Here is a 17,922-nt window from a genome sequence, read left to right as displayed (position 1 = left end):
GAGGGGCAATGTCTACTGAACCTAGGAGGCTGTACCTGCAAGAAGTCTAACAGTTTGTATAGATTTAGCTTTTTCTCCCATCTTCTTTAAGACCTCCTCTGTCTTGGTGTCTTCTATGGACAGAACCAGTCACTGCTGCCCTGCAAGACGCTTCTTGGGCATCAAAGCCACATTGTAAGGTGTGCTTAACTTTACTTCCAGAATGCATTAACTCTTGTAACTCTATTTTCTGCACAAGCTGTAAAAGTAGATATTTTTTGTTTGAGGAGTTCCATGGTATGCTGTTGAAATTTGAGTATATGGAACTGACAATTTAATGCTCTAATAACAAGAGTAGCAGAGGTGTATACTTTTTTACCCCATCTATCCAATGCTCTGGAATCCCTGTCCGAGGGGGTGGGATTCTTAGCTGAAGTTGCTTTGATTCCTTTAGGTCCTTGATAGATGACCACGTGGTCAGCAGGAGGATTTTTCTGAAAAGAAATTTGAGAGAGTCAGGGACTAATACCGGTCAGGTTTCCTGGGAGCAGGAGGGAGGGTGTCAGGATTCAGACTGGATTCCATAAAAACATCCACAACATCCAGGACAGGAGGAATGGCCAGGGGTCTGTGCTGTGGTAGATCTAAGAATTCCAGGAGTCTCTTTTTGACTAAGGGTAGTTCTGACTTTCCCATTGGAAATGCTCCCTTAAAGCATGTAGGGTTTCTCCAAAGGAAAGGTCCTCAGGTGGAGAGGCTGAAGGGATGGATTCCTCTGCAATAGAATCCTCATAAGCAGAGAGGTTGCATATTTTCATATTCAGATGCATCAGAGTCCTCAGACTCCTGTTCAGATAAAACCACTTGAGACAAGTCTCTTTCTTTTGGAAGGGGTAGCTTGGCCTCCCCTGATGAACATTGTAAGGTCTTCCGCCATTTTAAGCATTTGGGACTGAGGCAAGGAAGCCGGAGGCTAGGCTTGTGTCATCAGTTTTTGGGTGTGGTACGTACCCTGGGTCTTAAATCTTGGTAGTTTTTCAAAGAAGTGAAGATGTGAAAGATGTCGTCATTTTAAGCATGTTTTTTAGGCACAGAACCTGCAGAACTAGGACTGACACCTGTGGAGGCAAACCAGGCCTGCCTTTGGAAGGTACCTTAGAGACAGAAGAAGGCCTAACCACCTTAGGCAAAGAAGGGAGAACAACAACCTGAGAGGCCCCCTCAGCCTGACCTGACTCCTGAGAGGCCACATCTTGTAAAATCAAGCTCCCCTGAGACTCAGTTGAAACCACGGCCGTTCAACAATCCACCGTAGTGTCTAAAGAACCGGCGTCCGAACGGAATCATCCTGTTGGACTTCAAAGATTTATCTTTGCGCTTCGTAGCGGCGCGGAGGATCCGACGGCATATTGTAATTACACCGCTTACCGAAGACAAGCCTAGCACAATCTAACCTACGTTTAATGGTGCGCTTATTAAATCTAGCACAAAAGCGACACCCTACTACGTCGTGCTCAGGTCCCAAACAAGGAATACAAAGAGAGTGGTAATCCCTATGCGGTATCTGTTTCCCACAAGAAATACAATTATTCACTTTTTCTGACATCCGGAAATAACTGAGGCAAGAAAAAACAAAAATATTCCCCAACGGGGTACTTAGCCCAACTTGGTTTCGGTCTGAAACTCAGAATACGAAGAACAACGGCACTTGCAAACGCTGCTTCTGCTTCGGACCATGCGGCAAAAAAGACTGAGGAAATGACGTCGGTCATGCGCTTTTATACCTTGACGCTCTGACGTCAGATCTGAGCGCCCATGACCGACGTCAGCCTAATACTTTGGTATTCGGGCCGACCGAGGACAGCGGACTACCTATAAGTTATGACTGCAGCAATGTGAGATGAAGAACATCCAGCTATAGAGTCCCCCCTCCATGACTCAGAACACCCAGTCCTCTTACCTGGATATACTTGACTCCATCTAGGTACCACCTAACATCCTGATCTTTGGTAACTTCTGCTACCCCACCATAGACTGGGTGAACTATTCCTGCACTAAATGCACTTGCTCAATGATTCCTTGACTTTATCAGTTCTAATGCACTAGACCAGCTCGTCCCATCCCCCACAAGGAGAGAACATTCTGCACTTGGTTCTCACCAACATGGGCAGCAGCTGCGCCACTCCCATAGCATGTTCTTCCCTGTTAAGATCAGATCATTGGACTGTCTCGTTTGAATTTTCTATCCCAACCAACCCTCCCCCCCCGGACATAATCAATCTAAAAAAAAAAAAACTTTTCAAAAGCTGACTACAACCTCCTAAGGGAGGGTATCTGTAGCTTCACAACACCCCCCCCCCCCCAGAGGATGCAGACACCTATGCTGAAAAGTACGCCAATGCATATACAAGCACCTGTACAACTGCATGGACTCAGCCATATCCAACAGAACTCAAACCTGCTCCTCAAGGAGACACAAACCTGTTGGTTGGACATCCTCTATTAATAGGCTTTACAACAAAATGAAGAAATTATTGTCCAAGGGTAAAAAGGAACAAATTTCAAATAGGAAAAACTTAGCCTTAGCCTCAACAAGCAAATTAGATCACTAGTGAAACCTCCAAAGCCAATTATGAATTGAAACTAGCCTCGGGAACAAAGGGAAACCACAAAACTATTTTCAGTTACGTCAGGAACTTCCATGGCAAAGCCAAAGTTTGTTTCGAGTTAGTACTTAACAGTATCACTTACGCTGATTCTGTTGATTCAGCCAACCTGCTAGCAGATAGGTTCAGCACAAACTTCACCCCCCCCCCGTCCTCCCCAAAGACCCTTTCGACATCCCTGATACTTGTTCTGCACCTCACATCTCCATAAATAAAGTATTATGGGCCCTATCCAAGGTATAGAACACAGCTTACATGGTACCGGATACTATTCCCAGGATGTATTCTGCACCATCTCCAGCAAGAACTGGCTTCACCATTCAGCACCCTGTTCAACCACAGCCTAAGTTCAGGCTTTATTCCAGCAGAGTGGAGAACTGCCATTGTCATCCCCTTGCACAAACGTGGTGCCACTACTGACTCTGGAAACTATCCCCCCATTAGCCTGACTTGTCAAGTTTGATCTGTAAAGCCATGGAGCATATTGTTATGCATCTCATAAATAAGGACATAAGCAATCTCCAAGCACTTGACCCCACCCAATAAGGATTTGTCAAGGGCAGATCTTGCCTGTTGAACCTGGTTGACTTCTTTGAGACTACCACTAAGGCCCTGGATGAGGCAAAGTCAGTACATGCAGCTTTCCTGACATGGCCAAGGCCTTTGACAATCACCCACCTGGGCATCATCTTAAAGCTAACACAACTTGGCATAAATCCTTATCTCATCAGGTGGGTGGCAAACTGGTTCACCGATAGGACCCTCAAGGTCAAAATAGGCACCTCCACCTCTCATAGCAGACCTGTCACTAGTGAAGTTCCCCAGGGATCTGGTCTTGGGACCTCTACTGTTTGGCATCTACTTCTCAGAGGACCAGGAGACAAAAAGGGCCCGTGGCTGACCAAGTTTGTGGAAGATTGTAAGTTGGGTGCTGTCATTTAATCCCCAAATGATAAAACTGTAAGAGGGTCTCACAGCAACTAATGCTGCCAAAGTCATTGCTTTAAGCTAAATGCAAAAAATGTAACATACCATTTGTCAGAAACAGCCCGTACTGACTACCACATGAACGGCAACCCCCTAACACACAACCTGTGGTGAGAGACCTGGGTACTCAGGCTGATAATCGCACATTCAACCATCATGTAGCGGCAGTGGTCAGAGAAGCCTTTTACTTGGTTCATCTCATAAGTAGAGGGATTGTATCCAGAAAAAGGAGGTTATTACCTCTCTATACTCCTCCCTCATTAGACAAATAATTGAGTATAACGCCCCATTTGGTATGTACCTCTCCAAACATCTGCACCAATTGGAAAGGCCATGGAAATACCACACAAAGACAATCCATGGCCTCCAACACCCGTCCTAATGGGACAGCTTCAAATCACTCTCACTCTACCATCATACAGATTGCTCAGAGGATCTGTGTCTCACAAGGCAATCTCAGACCCTGCTACTAGAGATGCTCCACATCTATAAGTTTAACTCCTTGGGCATTACCCGCTTGAAAGGCCTGAATCTAATAAGAGACATCAACAAAACCTGCTGGAGAGACAGTTTAGTCTCCCAGAGGGCCAGTCTCTGGAATAGACTTCCCATACACATCAGAGTACCTCGCTGACCCAAGTGCAACCTTGATGAGCGGATGGGAAACTACAAGTTTGTACCAGGGGTTCCGCCTGTGTCCCTCATTGAGTCAGGTGCTGACTGAGGTTTCTTTTGGGGATAAACTTTTGGCTGTGTAGGGCCCTAGGGCCATTAGCCTAGTAACCTCCTATGACCCTTACTCTTTTGATAAGTGCTGGAATCTTTCAATCTACCTGAGTTACACCAACTCTGGTAGTCTGAGTAGACCTCCATTTAATGCGTCTTCCAAAGAGCAGCATACTCAGAAGGCAGAACCCACCTTATGCTGCATTACACTGTTAGCATTAGAAAAATTAATCCAAGTACCAGGTGTGAATATAAAACCACAGGCTTCTGATCTTCCAGCTCAAAAGCAAAGCGCTAACTGTTGAAATACTGCCACAGATATGGTGTTATTGTAATGTATTACATGGATGAAACAACTAGATCTACATTAAGAATACAGGAACATTTGAGTAACTTACACTTGATACAACAGAACTTCCAGTGTTCAGCATTTTTATTAATATTCATCCGGTTTTAATTTGGAGTAAATTCCTTGTGATGAAAGAAGTATTTTTAAGACAAAAAGCACTTTGAAAGCTATTGGACAACAGGAAATGGAATGGAAGTTTCTTTTGAACTGTTTCTTACTGAAATTGGTACACCTTGTTTGTTGTAGCATTGACTAGATCCAGGCCTGCTGAATCTAGCTTTGTTATGCTTGTTGTTTGTTTGCTTGTTATTTCCTGAAACGCTAATTCCACCTAAACGCGGCTTTTCAGCTTCTGTGGATCCCTAGTGATATCTGCATTGCTTATTGTACTTATTTCCTTGTTTCACTTGAAAGAAAGTTACTGTTTGTTGTTTTACATTTAAGTTACCTATAACACATTGCATTTAAGTTACCTGGCACTTGCTCACTAAAGCAATTATATAAGTCAGCACTAAAATATTAAAAGTACTACACCCTCACAAACTCCCTTGAGTACTGTCCCATTGGCCCTTTTTCCAATTATAAAGGAATTCCCAATACTATTCTAGCATGTCCAAAGGTCAGTTGTCAATCTCCTCACCGGTCCAGCTGGTGAATCTGGGAATCTTGAGGCAATGTTACAACTGCCTCATGTACACAGACAACCCTCTCCTCCTCCCAACAAATTCCAACACATGTGAGAGATGCAACCATATAGCCATACTGGAGGCTAAGCTCTCTCAACTCAGTACTGGTGAAACCAGTCAGGAGGAGAAGGAAACCACACTCACTACAATTCCAGTGTCACATAGACCTACCATAACAGCAAACCAAACACAAACACACAAAAACATACGAGGCTCTAAATAAAAATCTGCCTAAGCAGCAGAGACCTCCAAAGCAGACACCCAAGCAACGCTACCCCAAAACAAAACACGGCAACACATAGCTCACAAAGCCAGTGTGATGAACAGTCACAGCCCTTAAGGCTAAACAACACATGATACACTTGTAATAGGTCTATAGTCAGGCACACTGCGTCCGCCACCAGGCTGAACAAGGAGAAGGACACGGTGAGCTGCCTGTCGGGCTAGGATCCGCCACATAACACAAGCACTCAGGTCACTCCAAGGCAAGTACAAATATGACTCAGTCATTGTCCATGCTGGTGTGAATGACCTGAGACGCACTCTCTGACTACATGAAAAGAGACATAGAGGAGCTCTCTGAGCATGTAGCCCAGGCTGGTGGCTGGCGATCTCGACCTTATAGCACTTTACCTCACCAAGAATGATGCCACAGTATGGAAGACAAGATGATCAATTTCAACAATTGGCTTATGGTGTCATTCAAAGGGGGATCCAATGCTCATCAGCTTGGGATGATATGCACCGACAAGTCACGATGCCTAGGACGGCTTGCACCTGTCCCCCCTGGGCTTGGATATTGGCAAAGGCTCTTGCTACCCCATGGTGCCTTTTTAGGAAAGGCTCAAAAGACAAACTCACCTCCATATGTATCACAAGGGATAAGAAACTAAGAGTAATGCTACTCAACGCCAGAAGTCTAAATATCAAGATGCACGACTCAAAACTCTCCTTAGCATGGAGAACATAGATATCTGTGCAGTAACAGAAACCTGGTTCAAGGCTCCCGAGAGCACCCCAGCACTAGCGGGAATATACCTCATACCGTAGCACCGGCCCCAAACTTGGACTGAACAACCACAAAAAGGAGGGAGTATCAATATTAGTCAGATACCCACCTCCAGGTTGGTAGCACAGCCGCGAAGCAGACACTATCTACATGTGCAACTAACAGTGGGTAAACTTGCCTTCCAGTTTATAGCCTGCTTTACAAGCCACCCTCCCAAACCCAGGAACCCCACTCAGCCTTCCTGGGAACACTGGAAAATATGACCGCTCTCCAGGCACCATTATATTTCGCGCGACTTCAACTACCCCAGAGCATGGGCTGGGAGCATTACTCCTGGCTCAACACCCTAGCCCAGGTTCCTGGGAATTTATAAACTCAAATGCTGTGGAACAGCATTGCCACTCCACAAAGAGGGAAAACATACTGGACCTGATCATCACCAACGCCAAGAGTCTATGCTCCAGACCTGAAGTGTATCCTCACTGTAGATCAGACCATAAACAAATCTCACTGGATATTCACATCCGACTCCACCTGCCTGAAAACCACAGTGAAAACACCTCTAAAGCAAATTTCCTCCACCAAACGAGGTGGAATCCTTCAAAGCCCGGGCCTGTGGAAAATCACGTCCCAGACAGAATCCTTTATAAGCATTCTATGAACCTTCAGAATGCATGGATCATCACAATCCCAAATAAAACCAAGACACAATCCTCCAAAGGCGACCCTTGTCCTGGTGGACCCCAACCATAAACAAATATGCAATAGGAGGGAGGCTACTACACTTAGAAGCAAAATCCCAAAAGGGAAGGCATCTCTGATCGAGTATTAGCAAAAACTATGGGCACTCATAAAATCGTCCAAGGAGCCAGCAGAAAAAATTGCACAGGACACTAAGGATGATGATCACCAAGGCTTTCTTAGTTATGTTAGGAACCTGGAAATTCCCCAGATATGCTCCAGAATTAGTCAAATGGTAAAAAATACACCCACGAACCACAGACATTTACCCAACATCCTAAGCTGGCGGTTCAAGCAATTCCCACCAAAAGAACCAAATATCTATCAGCAGAGTGCTGACCCCTGACATCCAGGATGCTCAGGTAAGGCTACCCTCTCCAAGCAAAAACACAGCATCAATGGGACTGAGTGGTGTCCCAGGCTAAGTCCCCTCTAAACTCCAAGAAGAGCTAAGCCCAAACATAAAACTACTGTTCAATCTCCGCCTTACTGGGATTGCCCAAGAGTGGTACAGCAGCAGTGGTCCCTCTCCACAAAGGTGGTGCATCCAGCGGATCCTGGAAGCTATAAGCCCCATAAACCTGACTGGCTTGTCTGTAAGCTATGGAAAGGATCATGGACCTCATAAATAAAAGATATTGGGGACCTACAGACACTGGATCCACCCAGTTCGGCTTTGTTAAGGGACCAGATCCTGCCTCTTAAACCTGGTTGATTCTTTGAAACAGAGATCCACCAAGGCCATTGGCAGGGAAGGTGGTCACGGCCTACCTGGACCTGCTTAAAAGCCTTCGATACAATACCCTGGGCATTATAGATAAGCTCACCAGCCCAAATATAAACCCTATGTCACTAAGATGGGTTGCAAAACCTTGGCTCAAGGACAGAACCCACATGGTTAGAATTGCTGGAGCCATGTCAGACTCCAAACCAGTTACAAGTGGCATCCCACAAGGCTCAGTCCTGGGACCTCTCTTGCTTTCGGTATATATTTCTGGAGTGCACAGGCCAACACAGAAGGTCTGTGGCTGACCAGGGTCGCAGATGACTGCAAGCTGAAACCATGGCTCTCCAGCCCGACACAAGCATCCTCCAAAGGGCCTCATAAGGGAAACAGACAACTGGTGCCAGAGCCATCAAGCTAAATGCCAAAAAGATGTATGATCATCCTTTGGCAAAAACAAAGTGCCCACAAATTGCACACATATGTGGTAATCCATTAGAAATACAGAAAAAGTAATTCGGGTTGAAGTTGATGGCAATCTCTCGTTTGGCAACTACATGGCCAAAATGGTTAGAAAAACATTTTATATAGCCCACCTAATCATGAGAGGGATTCACATCTAGATCGGGGAAGTCATGGAGTGCCTCTTTGCTCATCCTGATCAGTATAATGAGTACAATGCCCTTTTAGGATGTATGCCTTACCAGACACCTGCAGCAACTGGAAAGACCCGAGAGTACCTCACTGCAAGAGAATCAAGAAGATGAAACAGATGCCATATGCTGCCCGATTAAAACTCCCAGCTCTCAGTGGCATGCCGCCTGTTCAGAGATCTGTGCTTGGCTGATATAAAATTATGTCCAACTTGAAGATTAATGGACATGCTGCACAGAAAAATCAAATCCCATCAAGCTCTGGCAGGGAACTTGAACCTCAGCACTGAAATAAATAGGACATGCTGGAGGGACAGATTCATAACCCAGAGGCTCCTTCACTCTGGAATAAAATCCCAGATCCAAGGTTAGGCAGAGTCCTCATTGACTCTCTTCTAGAGGAATCTTGATGAGTGGATGATAAATCGTAAGTTTACCCGGAGTATCACTTCTGTCACTGTTAGACAGAGGCACAGTATACTAACCTCGAAAAGAGCATAGCAAAATTAATTTTTAAATGGGTGGCGAAAGCCAAACACACTCTGGCTAGGCTATAAAATGTCCTGGGAATGGCCTGAAATATGTGAACCTATGAACCTATAAACCTATGGTGCAGTAGTTTGTGATGAAAATCATTTGATTTTAATTGTTGTTAGCATATGACCTAGGTATTTTTGTTTAAGACTCCCAAGAAAACCTATAGTTGAGATGCTGTGAAGTTCCATTTCTACACCTTGTTGTTTTTACTTTTCATCATCAGTTATTTTTTTAAATCAGTTACAAAAAGGACATTAAACAGCTATAACTCCCTTTTTCTTATATGGAAGCATGGACATTCTCCATAGACAACTACAGAATGTGTTTTTTACTGCTGAAGGACAGCCCAAAATATTTACAAAAGGTAAGCTAACTATGCACCAGTTGATCATTTGTTGCTACCTTTGGGGGGGGGGGAGGAACAAACTGACAGTATATTTGCAGTTACTTAGTAATGTCAATCACTTATAGATAGTATAGTAAATGGTTTGGGCAGTATATAAGTTGTCTGTAAAGATATAATGTTCTGGCATTTTATACATGGTCATTAAGCAATTGCTTAATGATACCTTGGGAATTGTAAATCTTTTTTTTCAAACATTTGCATATGCACATCTGCAGCCCCACAAGTTAGCACCTACAGCAGGGCACTATTCACCTCACCTACATACGTCACTCATAGTGCACTACAAGGTAATAACCTGCTGTTAAGGCTAGATGTTCAAAATCATTTTCACAAATCCCTTCCTGCAATTTTTGCCCCCAGTGCCGTAAATGGGAGGAGAGCTTTATTCCATCTCCAGCATGTTTAAGTTCCCTCTCATTAAAACATTATTTAGCACTCACAAAATCATTTTGACTTGCATTGTACACAAGTCAGTTTATAGAGAACATAATTCACTGTTGTGCATTAAGTCAATATTAGCATCCCAAAACCAAAGAGTTTTCCCAATGCCAAAATGCTATTCCACACCTCTGGTAGTTTCTCCATACCGTTGCCTATTAAACGGGCAGTCCCCAAACTACATTCGACATCAGTACCTGCACTAGCATTCAGTTTTCACATAACGTGGGCACTACTGCTTTTCTACTCATCTTCCAAGCACCGTTATTTACTCCAGGAACATCAGTTTCCGTATACAAGAATAGGATTCACTACTTACAATTTAGGCAGTGCCACACCATGATTACTAGTGTCCAGGTCTTTATTCAAAACTGGTACCTACCTTCAACACAAGTAGGATAAGCGTATCACCAGCTCACAGTGCCACCCTCACCTATGACACAAGTTGAATATTACCAATCACCAGTCACACTCAATATCCACTCAAGCACAGTGCTCTTGTCCCTGCCACCTAAAGGCTATGAAGACATTCACTACATCGGATGGAAGTGCAGAAGTTACCTTTCCTACACTAGTGAGATGCAGGTTTTCACAGCTATAGTACATTTACAGAATGTCAGCTGGCTTGATAAAGTGTGAAGATAAGGGCACGCTTCAGCCCAGACTGTTGTGCAGGTTGTCTCCATGCCAGGCACCTCTGCACTGATTTAAGATGGCTTTTTCTAAGGTTTTACTGTGACATAGTAAGGATGTGTCCATCAATCAGAATTGGTCAATGGACTTGGATTCAAAAGAACATATAGTCATCGTTTTCATCCAGCAGAAGAAACTGCTATAGAAATGCTCACACACTGCATCTCAGAAGGGTGCCACCTTTCATACTGACGATGGCACTCATTTCCCACCACTAAATTTACTTTTTTATAAGTGGAAATCGTAGGCCAACAAAGTTTACCAGTTTTCAAATGCTGTGCATTTAAGGCAAGGTCAGCTAAAGATGATTTATCACTCTGCAACCAATTAATGATTCTGGGAGTTTAATTACTGAATTAGTCTGCTATTTTAAGGAAGTTAATCAACATCGCTGTTACAAAAAATAACTGTGCGACATTTAATGCAAGTAGATAAGACATCAGAAATAACTGGAATTTTACTTGAAACACTTGTACATGAAATGCCATTTATATTTTAAAACAAATTATTTGTGTGCAGCTTGTGAACTAGACAAACATTATTATACACCGATATCCCTTTTAAAGTAAGGATACAGCTATACCTTTTTCCATTGCAAAAATCTTCTTTCAGCATTCATTGCGGAGTGTACTATGTCAATGCAAATTTGCCCCATCTGATTGTTCTAATTATATAAATGGGAAGGAACCATGTTGCATCTTTAGAACTGGCCATAAATAGTGGCACTAACCATGCATGTTGGCAAAAAAAGTCAACTTTTATCTCACCAAGCAAACTGAATCCTTCATAGAAGTTTTTACCGTGATAAGGCCTTTAAATACTGGAGCAGACTTGAGTTTACAGAAATAGACTGCACAGTGTAAGCAATGCATCTTTTATCTAGAGAAATATTTATAAATTAGTGTGTGGTGCATCAAACTACTAATACAAGCCCAGTACCCAGCAAGCTATAACATTACTAGGTTTTTACCCAGCCAAGGGCTAGCTGAGATAGCTGTGTAATGCATTATGCTGTCCATCTCAAATGGCTCGTGCTCTGCAAGTAGAAATAAAAGCATTTTAGAACTTTCTTTAAGGAATCGGTCTATGGTGCTCCTTTCTGGCTAAGCACAAACAGCATGTAACAAATCAGAATCACAAGTGATACAAACTGCCAGTAAAAACCAAACTTCCCAACAGAAAGTGGACACTAGACTAATCAACAAAAAAAAAAAAAAAAAAAAAAAGCTAGAATGAATTTAGATTTTGTAAGTAACTGCTCATTTTGGACTTGCAGTAAACACAAATGGCATTCCTCACACTGAGGAGAGCTTCTACCAAAGCGTGTGCATGGTTTGAGGAGTTCTAGAATGCCAAGGTTGCAACTACTCTGCCACTTTTGCATTGACTCTAGATCTCCTCTACGTCCATACAAACTGTTACATAATTTTCATTACCACTAGTTTATTGAACAAATGGGATAGGCATCAACTCTAAAATTTACTGACTCAACTTTTGCCCAGTCTCTCAGTCTTCATCACCTCAAAAGGATGGCCTTAGAATGTCATTTGCTAACACTACTCAAATGGTGATGTCTTAACTCACTCCACAGATTGTGTATACTTCATTTTCCACCGATTACCAGAATACCCACAGTCTCTATAATTCTCCATATTTTTGTGTTTATAAGAAGTGGTACTAATTTACATACTGAGGTAAACTGAATGTTGACAGGGGTCACAGGACAAGGTCTTCTGCAAATCATGAAGCTGCTGGACATATGTGCTGCTTCCTGCATTCATCACATCTTTCATCTGGAATGCTCCTGGAAATTTACCATCCAAAACAATGGCTATCTTTAAATCTGGTAACCTGTGCACAAAAACAAGATCAAAGGAGAACACTCAATAGTCTGTAAATGCAAATAAAAAGCAAAAAGGTTATTGCATTAAACAGCATCCCAGGATGTGAAGTTTTTTGTTTTGTTTTTTAATGCCAGCAGTTAACTGTCACAAGCATGTTTAAGGTATTCTAAACAAAAGCAAACATTTGCTTCTTACTTACCCTGGACAGTGCAGACTCACCTGCAACTGTATTGTATTTTTTTGCTTTTAAATTAATACATCAAGTATCATTTTTGAGGAATGACACTTTCATCACATTTAGAGTGCAAAGCTAAAATGTACAGCTGAGTCTACAATGAACATTATTATACCATGACCCCCCCATTAATATTCACGCAGCTGATTGGCCAGCGTGCGTTAATCGATTATACTTGGAAAGGACTTCCACCTACTTCAGATATGAAAACCTTTCTGTAACCTCTGGTGATAGGGATGTGAAGGTGGCCATCCTTTAGGTCTGTAGTTACCATAAAGGCCTGAAGTGGAAACAGGCCTTGAAGGCTTAATACTTTGAATTTTGGCACACTGAAAAACTTTAGATATAGATCTAGCACTGGTCTCCCTATACCTTCTTTGTCTTGGAACTAGGAATACACTCTTGTGCTTCTTCTCCAACTGGGGCCCTTTGTATTGTCCCAGATGGGACCCCTCTCTGTTGCCCCAAGTCAAAGAGCATATTAGTATCAAGCCCGAACTAAGGTATCGGGCATCTAAACTTTAACCCCCATTATATAACCTTTTCAGTATTTTTAGTATTCATTTTTAATTAAAAGCAACACATATAGATTGTATTATATACTATTACTTAATATCATTTAATATTTTTTATGCCTTGTACATATTTTACATATTTTTCATGCCTTTTTTATGTGATTTTACAGATATTAGCTTGTTTTTTTAAAAAATAATACTGTCATTCAAAAAAATAACACTGTCACTTTAATTTCAAGAGCTGTTTTGTCTAATGAAAATCAGCTTAAGTATAAAAGGTCTGTTTTTTCAAAACTTTAATTGTTCTGATGAAGTCTATTGATGAAAGCGCTTGACCTTGGATTATTGTTGTGGATTTGTGGTTCGTGACTGTTTAAATAAATTTGTTTACTACTACAGTGGTCGTAGGATATCCGATGCAGAGCGTTTTTTTCTGTTAAATTGTGTGACAGGGTACATCAAATCTTAAAATAGTGATGTACCTCCATAAACAGGTGCATTATGTGCAGGCCAAAAAATAGGAACGTTCCTCCAAAATAGGGACAGTTGAAAGGTCTGAATGGATTTGCTTATAGAAAGAACAGTCTGAAAAAATACAAGATAGAAAAGTAGAGCATATTAATTGATGGTACACAAAAAAAGGAAAATATGAAACACCCAAACACACACAAACGCATGCGCGCATCCAGACAGAAACACCGGCAGCGTTGGCCATTCAAGAGCGCTGTCCGTTCGAGGTTCTCAGCTAGAGCATCTTCTGCGCATGGAGATAATGCGATAATGGTTTACCTTTGTTGAAGGTTATGTGTCAGGGCTGGCAACTCGGCACGTAAAATCAACCGCTTCGACAATCATTAAGCGGACGGCTGGAGTTCCGCTGTGGCGACCCCTAACCGGGAAAAGCCAAAAGACACAACAACAACAACAGCAAACTCTTCCAGCAAGCTTGACTATTTAGACCACCAGACAACAAATGTATCTTCAGACTGGAAAGTACAATTGTATCCTCAGACTGGAAGTACTATTTTTAAACACTGCACAGAGGTAGTGAAGAAAATACTTGCATGTTAATTCAGGGAATGATACAACATATGGCTGTAGTTTCTAGACATTTGATTAATGCTCACACTTGTACTTTAGCACCAAAATTCACACCTCACCTGCAAGACTGTATCCCTCCTGGATTTGCTTTCTCCATTTCTGGACAGATTGCTTTCAAAATTTCATAGTAACGTTGAGTTTTGAACTGGGAGGGAAATACAAGGGCCTTACAGCCAACCTAGAATACAAACCATATGAATAGGTCACATTTGATATTGTAATATCCTTTGAGTGTATAGACAAATTATAGTACGAAAAAATAAAATTCAGTGCTACTCACTTTTGCTGCATTACAAAACATACTACTGCCTTCGAATTAGTATCCATCCTTCTTAATGGTACCCATTTTCTACCTCATTTAAGGCTAGACTACCTCTACAAGCACCATCTCTCTTGAGAGAGTGTTACAAATTTACATTACCACTCATAATGAAAGGGGTTTGTTTGGAACAACAAAGAAATGTTTTAACATGGTCCACCATAGATATGAGTGTTAAAATTCCCAAGTCAGACATGCAAAGTGTTCATAAACTACAATGTGCATTTATACCAGACACTATTTTTCATTCTTAAACAGGCCATTGTTGCCGTGGAAGTCTGAGTGAAACCTTGCTAAACATATCTGAAACATAAAACAAGGACAAGGTTATTACTATTCTTGTATATTAGATTATTTACAATGTCACAGGCTTCAGCCTACTTTATTTGCAATTTACACCCACTTATCTCTAGAATGGATTTCCCAAACACCAAGTGTAACTTCTTAGTACATGTGGACAGCACTATTACATCCAGTTTTGCAAGTGGCATTTTATTCTGAAATACACGCATCTACGAAGTTAACTTATACTAGTTTTAAAAATTTCATCATAATCTAGAGTCTGCTGTGGTTGTGGACAACAGAAAGAAAATTCAAATGTTTATTAAAACAGACACTTTGGAAGAACCTGAAAAAAATTGTCCTGACAAAAAGAGTGGATATTCTTAAAGCTATATCATCTTGGTGCATAATCTGTTTCTTCCATAGAAGTCCCTTATAAGCTTTAATGGAGGATTATTCTTTTAACTAACTTCTCAACTACCCGTTTAACCTTCATTAAGGGAAATGGGGGAGCTGGGAGCTACTGACAGTCTAACAAGGCAGAGAAACCAGTCCTAGATAATATACCAGTCTAATTGTAGGACACAGACTACAGAAAACTTTTCAAAACAAACATTAAACAAATTAATGCTAAAATCAATCTATGGAAATCAATGTTAAAATAAATATATCTATGGAAACCGCCGTTTTAGGAACGAACAGTATGATCTTTAAATTGACCACACAAGTGCTTTCACTAGTAAATTCAGAATAAAGGCAAAATACCATTTGTATAACACCCAGACTGCTATTCTAAATGCAAGATCATACTAAACTCCCCACACACTAAAACCTAACCAGTGGATTAAACACCATTAGAGATAAAATTAACCAATCTAAACTTAATATTTGTGAATCATCTTTTTCTAACCAGTCCAGTACATTCTTTACCATTTTTTAAAAGGCAAAACTCAGTTCCTCCAGACATTCATTTTCTAAACCACTTGTCCTTTTGAGAGGTAAAGGTGCTATCAAAACCCAACAGGGTAGACCAGAGTTTCTAAATCCCAGAAATAGTCTCCAGTTCAACTTTTTGGTACTCAATGCACTCTCCAGCATGTCTTCGATCCATACCACTCAATCTCTTAACACAAAAATTCAGGACAGAGACAATAGTTGTGGGGGGGGGGGGCAAAGGTCCAAAATTGCACACATTTTAAATATTGCTTTTACAAATTTAGAAAGTTACTAAAAGCTGTTAACATGCATTTTCTGGAGGATATGAAGTCTGAAACACTTAACCACCATTTAGTCACTTCAATCCTCAATATTTTGCCAGATAAACAAATTTTATGAGGAATAGACCAAAATATGAGACAAAAGGCTTGACATTCTGTGGAATTCTGGACAGCTGAAAGGTATGCCTAGGATCTGTCCTAGAACAAATGGACTACATCTAGTGCATCTCCAATAGAAGGTGCCCAGCAGGATAGCCTCACTGGTAATACCCAAACCATCTCAACTGACTTCTCCCAAGCCAAAAGAGTATTGGAGCTACTTGGGATCCTCCAATATTTCAAGAACTATTCACTCTGTCATGGATAGCGAGCCTCAGCACTCTGTGAAGGAATCTTATATGTGGAACTTATATAAATTATACTTTCCTCTGGATTACTATGCAATTCCTGTGACCAAGAGAGATGCTGGGGAGAAACCTTGTCTGACAAACTGTAAGCTTTGTCTTGCAAGTTGGGCTCATGCTTCATCAGCACAGTCTGGTACAGTTGCAGCACTGCCACAGTGTCATCAGCTCAAAAGGTAACATACTCACCTTTGGTGCTGAACATTAGATGCCTAGGGGGCCATTCTCACTCCAAGTTAACTGGTTTCATTTTTCATTACTGACACTACAGTTCAGCATTAAGGGGTTCTACACACCTATGTATGCAGTCCACTAGATGGCACATTAAACTGAGACCTCATCTGCCTCAGTTGGTAGTAGCTCAGGTGGATATAAAAGAACCCACAACACTTACCAAGGTGAGTAGGGGAAATTCCCCAGGTGTCCTGGCCAAATTTCACCTAGTCAGTATAAATACCATCTTGGGTCTCACCCGAAAAGAAGTTACCAGTCTAGTGGGATTAATGTGGTTAACAATGGATGAATAAATTAAATAAATACAAAATAAAATAATGTGCTGGTCTCTCTCTTCCTCTCCATCTTCATTTGTGAGCAAGCCCTTGGGACAACCTCCAGCACAGGAGGTATCCGGTCATTTCTTAGTGCAGAAAGGAGGACACTTTTTCTAAAGAGGACTCTGACCTCCAGAGTTTAGTGGTCAGACTTTAGTCCCTCCACTTTTTGCTCAGCAAATGTCTCCAGTACCTGTAGATGATAGCACTCACTCTAGGCTAAGATGGTAGACATCGATCAAGATCTATTCAAAAATCATATCCATGACATCCCTATATATGTATGGAAAAGGGTCTCGTGTGGGAGTTGAACTCATCCCACACAGAAGCACCAGCTAGCCATTACCAAGACACAGCTTCTGAACATTTGGGATTCTTTGTCTACCCAGCAACCTTATTTGTCTGCTTAACTCACCACCAAGTGAGTATCACTTCATAACTGAATACCTCTCTTAACCAACTGTTGCTCGTCCGGGCAGGATAAAAAAGACAAGTGATTGTGCGTTTGCTTCAAGCAGCTTTATTACACACAAACATCAAGAATGAGGCTTTGTCACTTAAACTTAAATAAACTTATAAACAGACCGACTACCACACTCATATTTTAACACGCTGGCTGTTCTCTCAAAATAGCACTGCTGCCTGCAAGTGCTCACTATTTATAAGCATGTGCTTACATCTGGAAACACTTGTTAAAAGTTCATACACACGCTCTGTTCTACATCCTCCCTCTGAGAAACGATTCATACACTAAATGACAGTATTCAATGATGTGCAATTTACAGAAATGATCTTTGGACATGCAATTATACAGAATTCTTTGACATGCAATCACAGAAAATTAGATCCATATAAAACAA

The 17,922-nt window shown here is 41.6% G+C and overlaps 1 protein-coding gene across 1 annotated transcript in view; it reads right to left on the bottom strand.

The window, feature by feature from the left end:
* The window catches only part of LOC122812920 (medium-chain acyl-CoA ligase ACSF2, mitochondrial-like), a 910,993-nt gene that overhangs the window by 553,519 nt on the left and 339,552 nt on the right, over positions 1–17,922 (bottom strand). The window contains exon 5 of the mRNA XM_044084978.1: positions 14,349–14,467. Coding sequence (XP_043940913.1) covers positions 14,349–14,467 — 119 coding nt within the window. The remainder of the gene's footprint in view (positions 1–14,348; positions 14,468–17,922) is intronic.

Source organism: Protopterus annectens, chromosome 10.part0, assembly GCF_019279795.1.
Source record: "Protopterus annectens isolate FY-2018-M chromosome 10.part0, PAN1.0, whole genome shotgun sequence".
In the NCBI taxonomy this organism is placed as follows: Eukaryota; Metazoa; Chordata; order Ceratodontiformes; family Protopteridae; genus Protopterus; species Protopterus annectens.
Note: the sequence above shows the minus strand (reverse complement) of the source record. Positions and strands in the feature narration are given on the sequence as shown.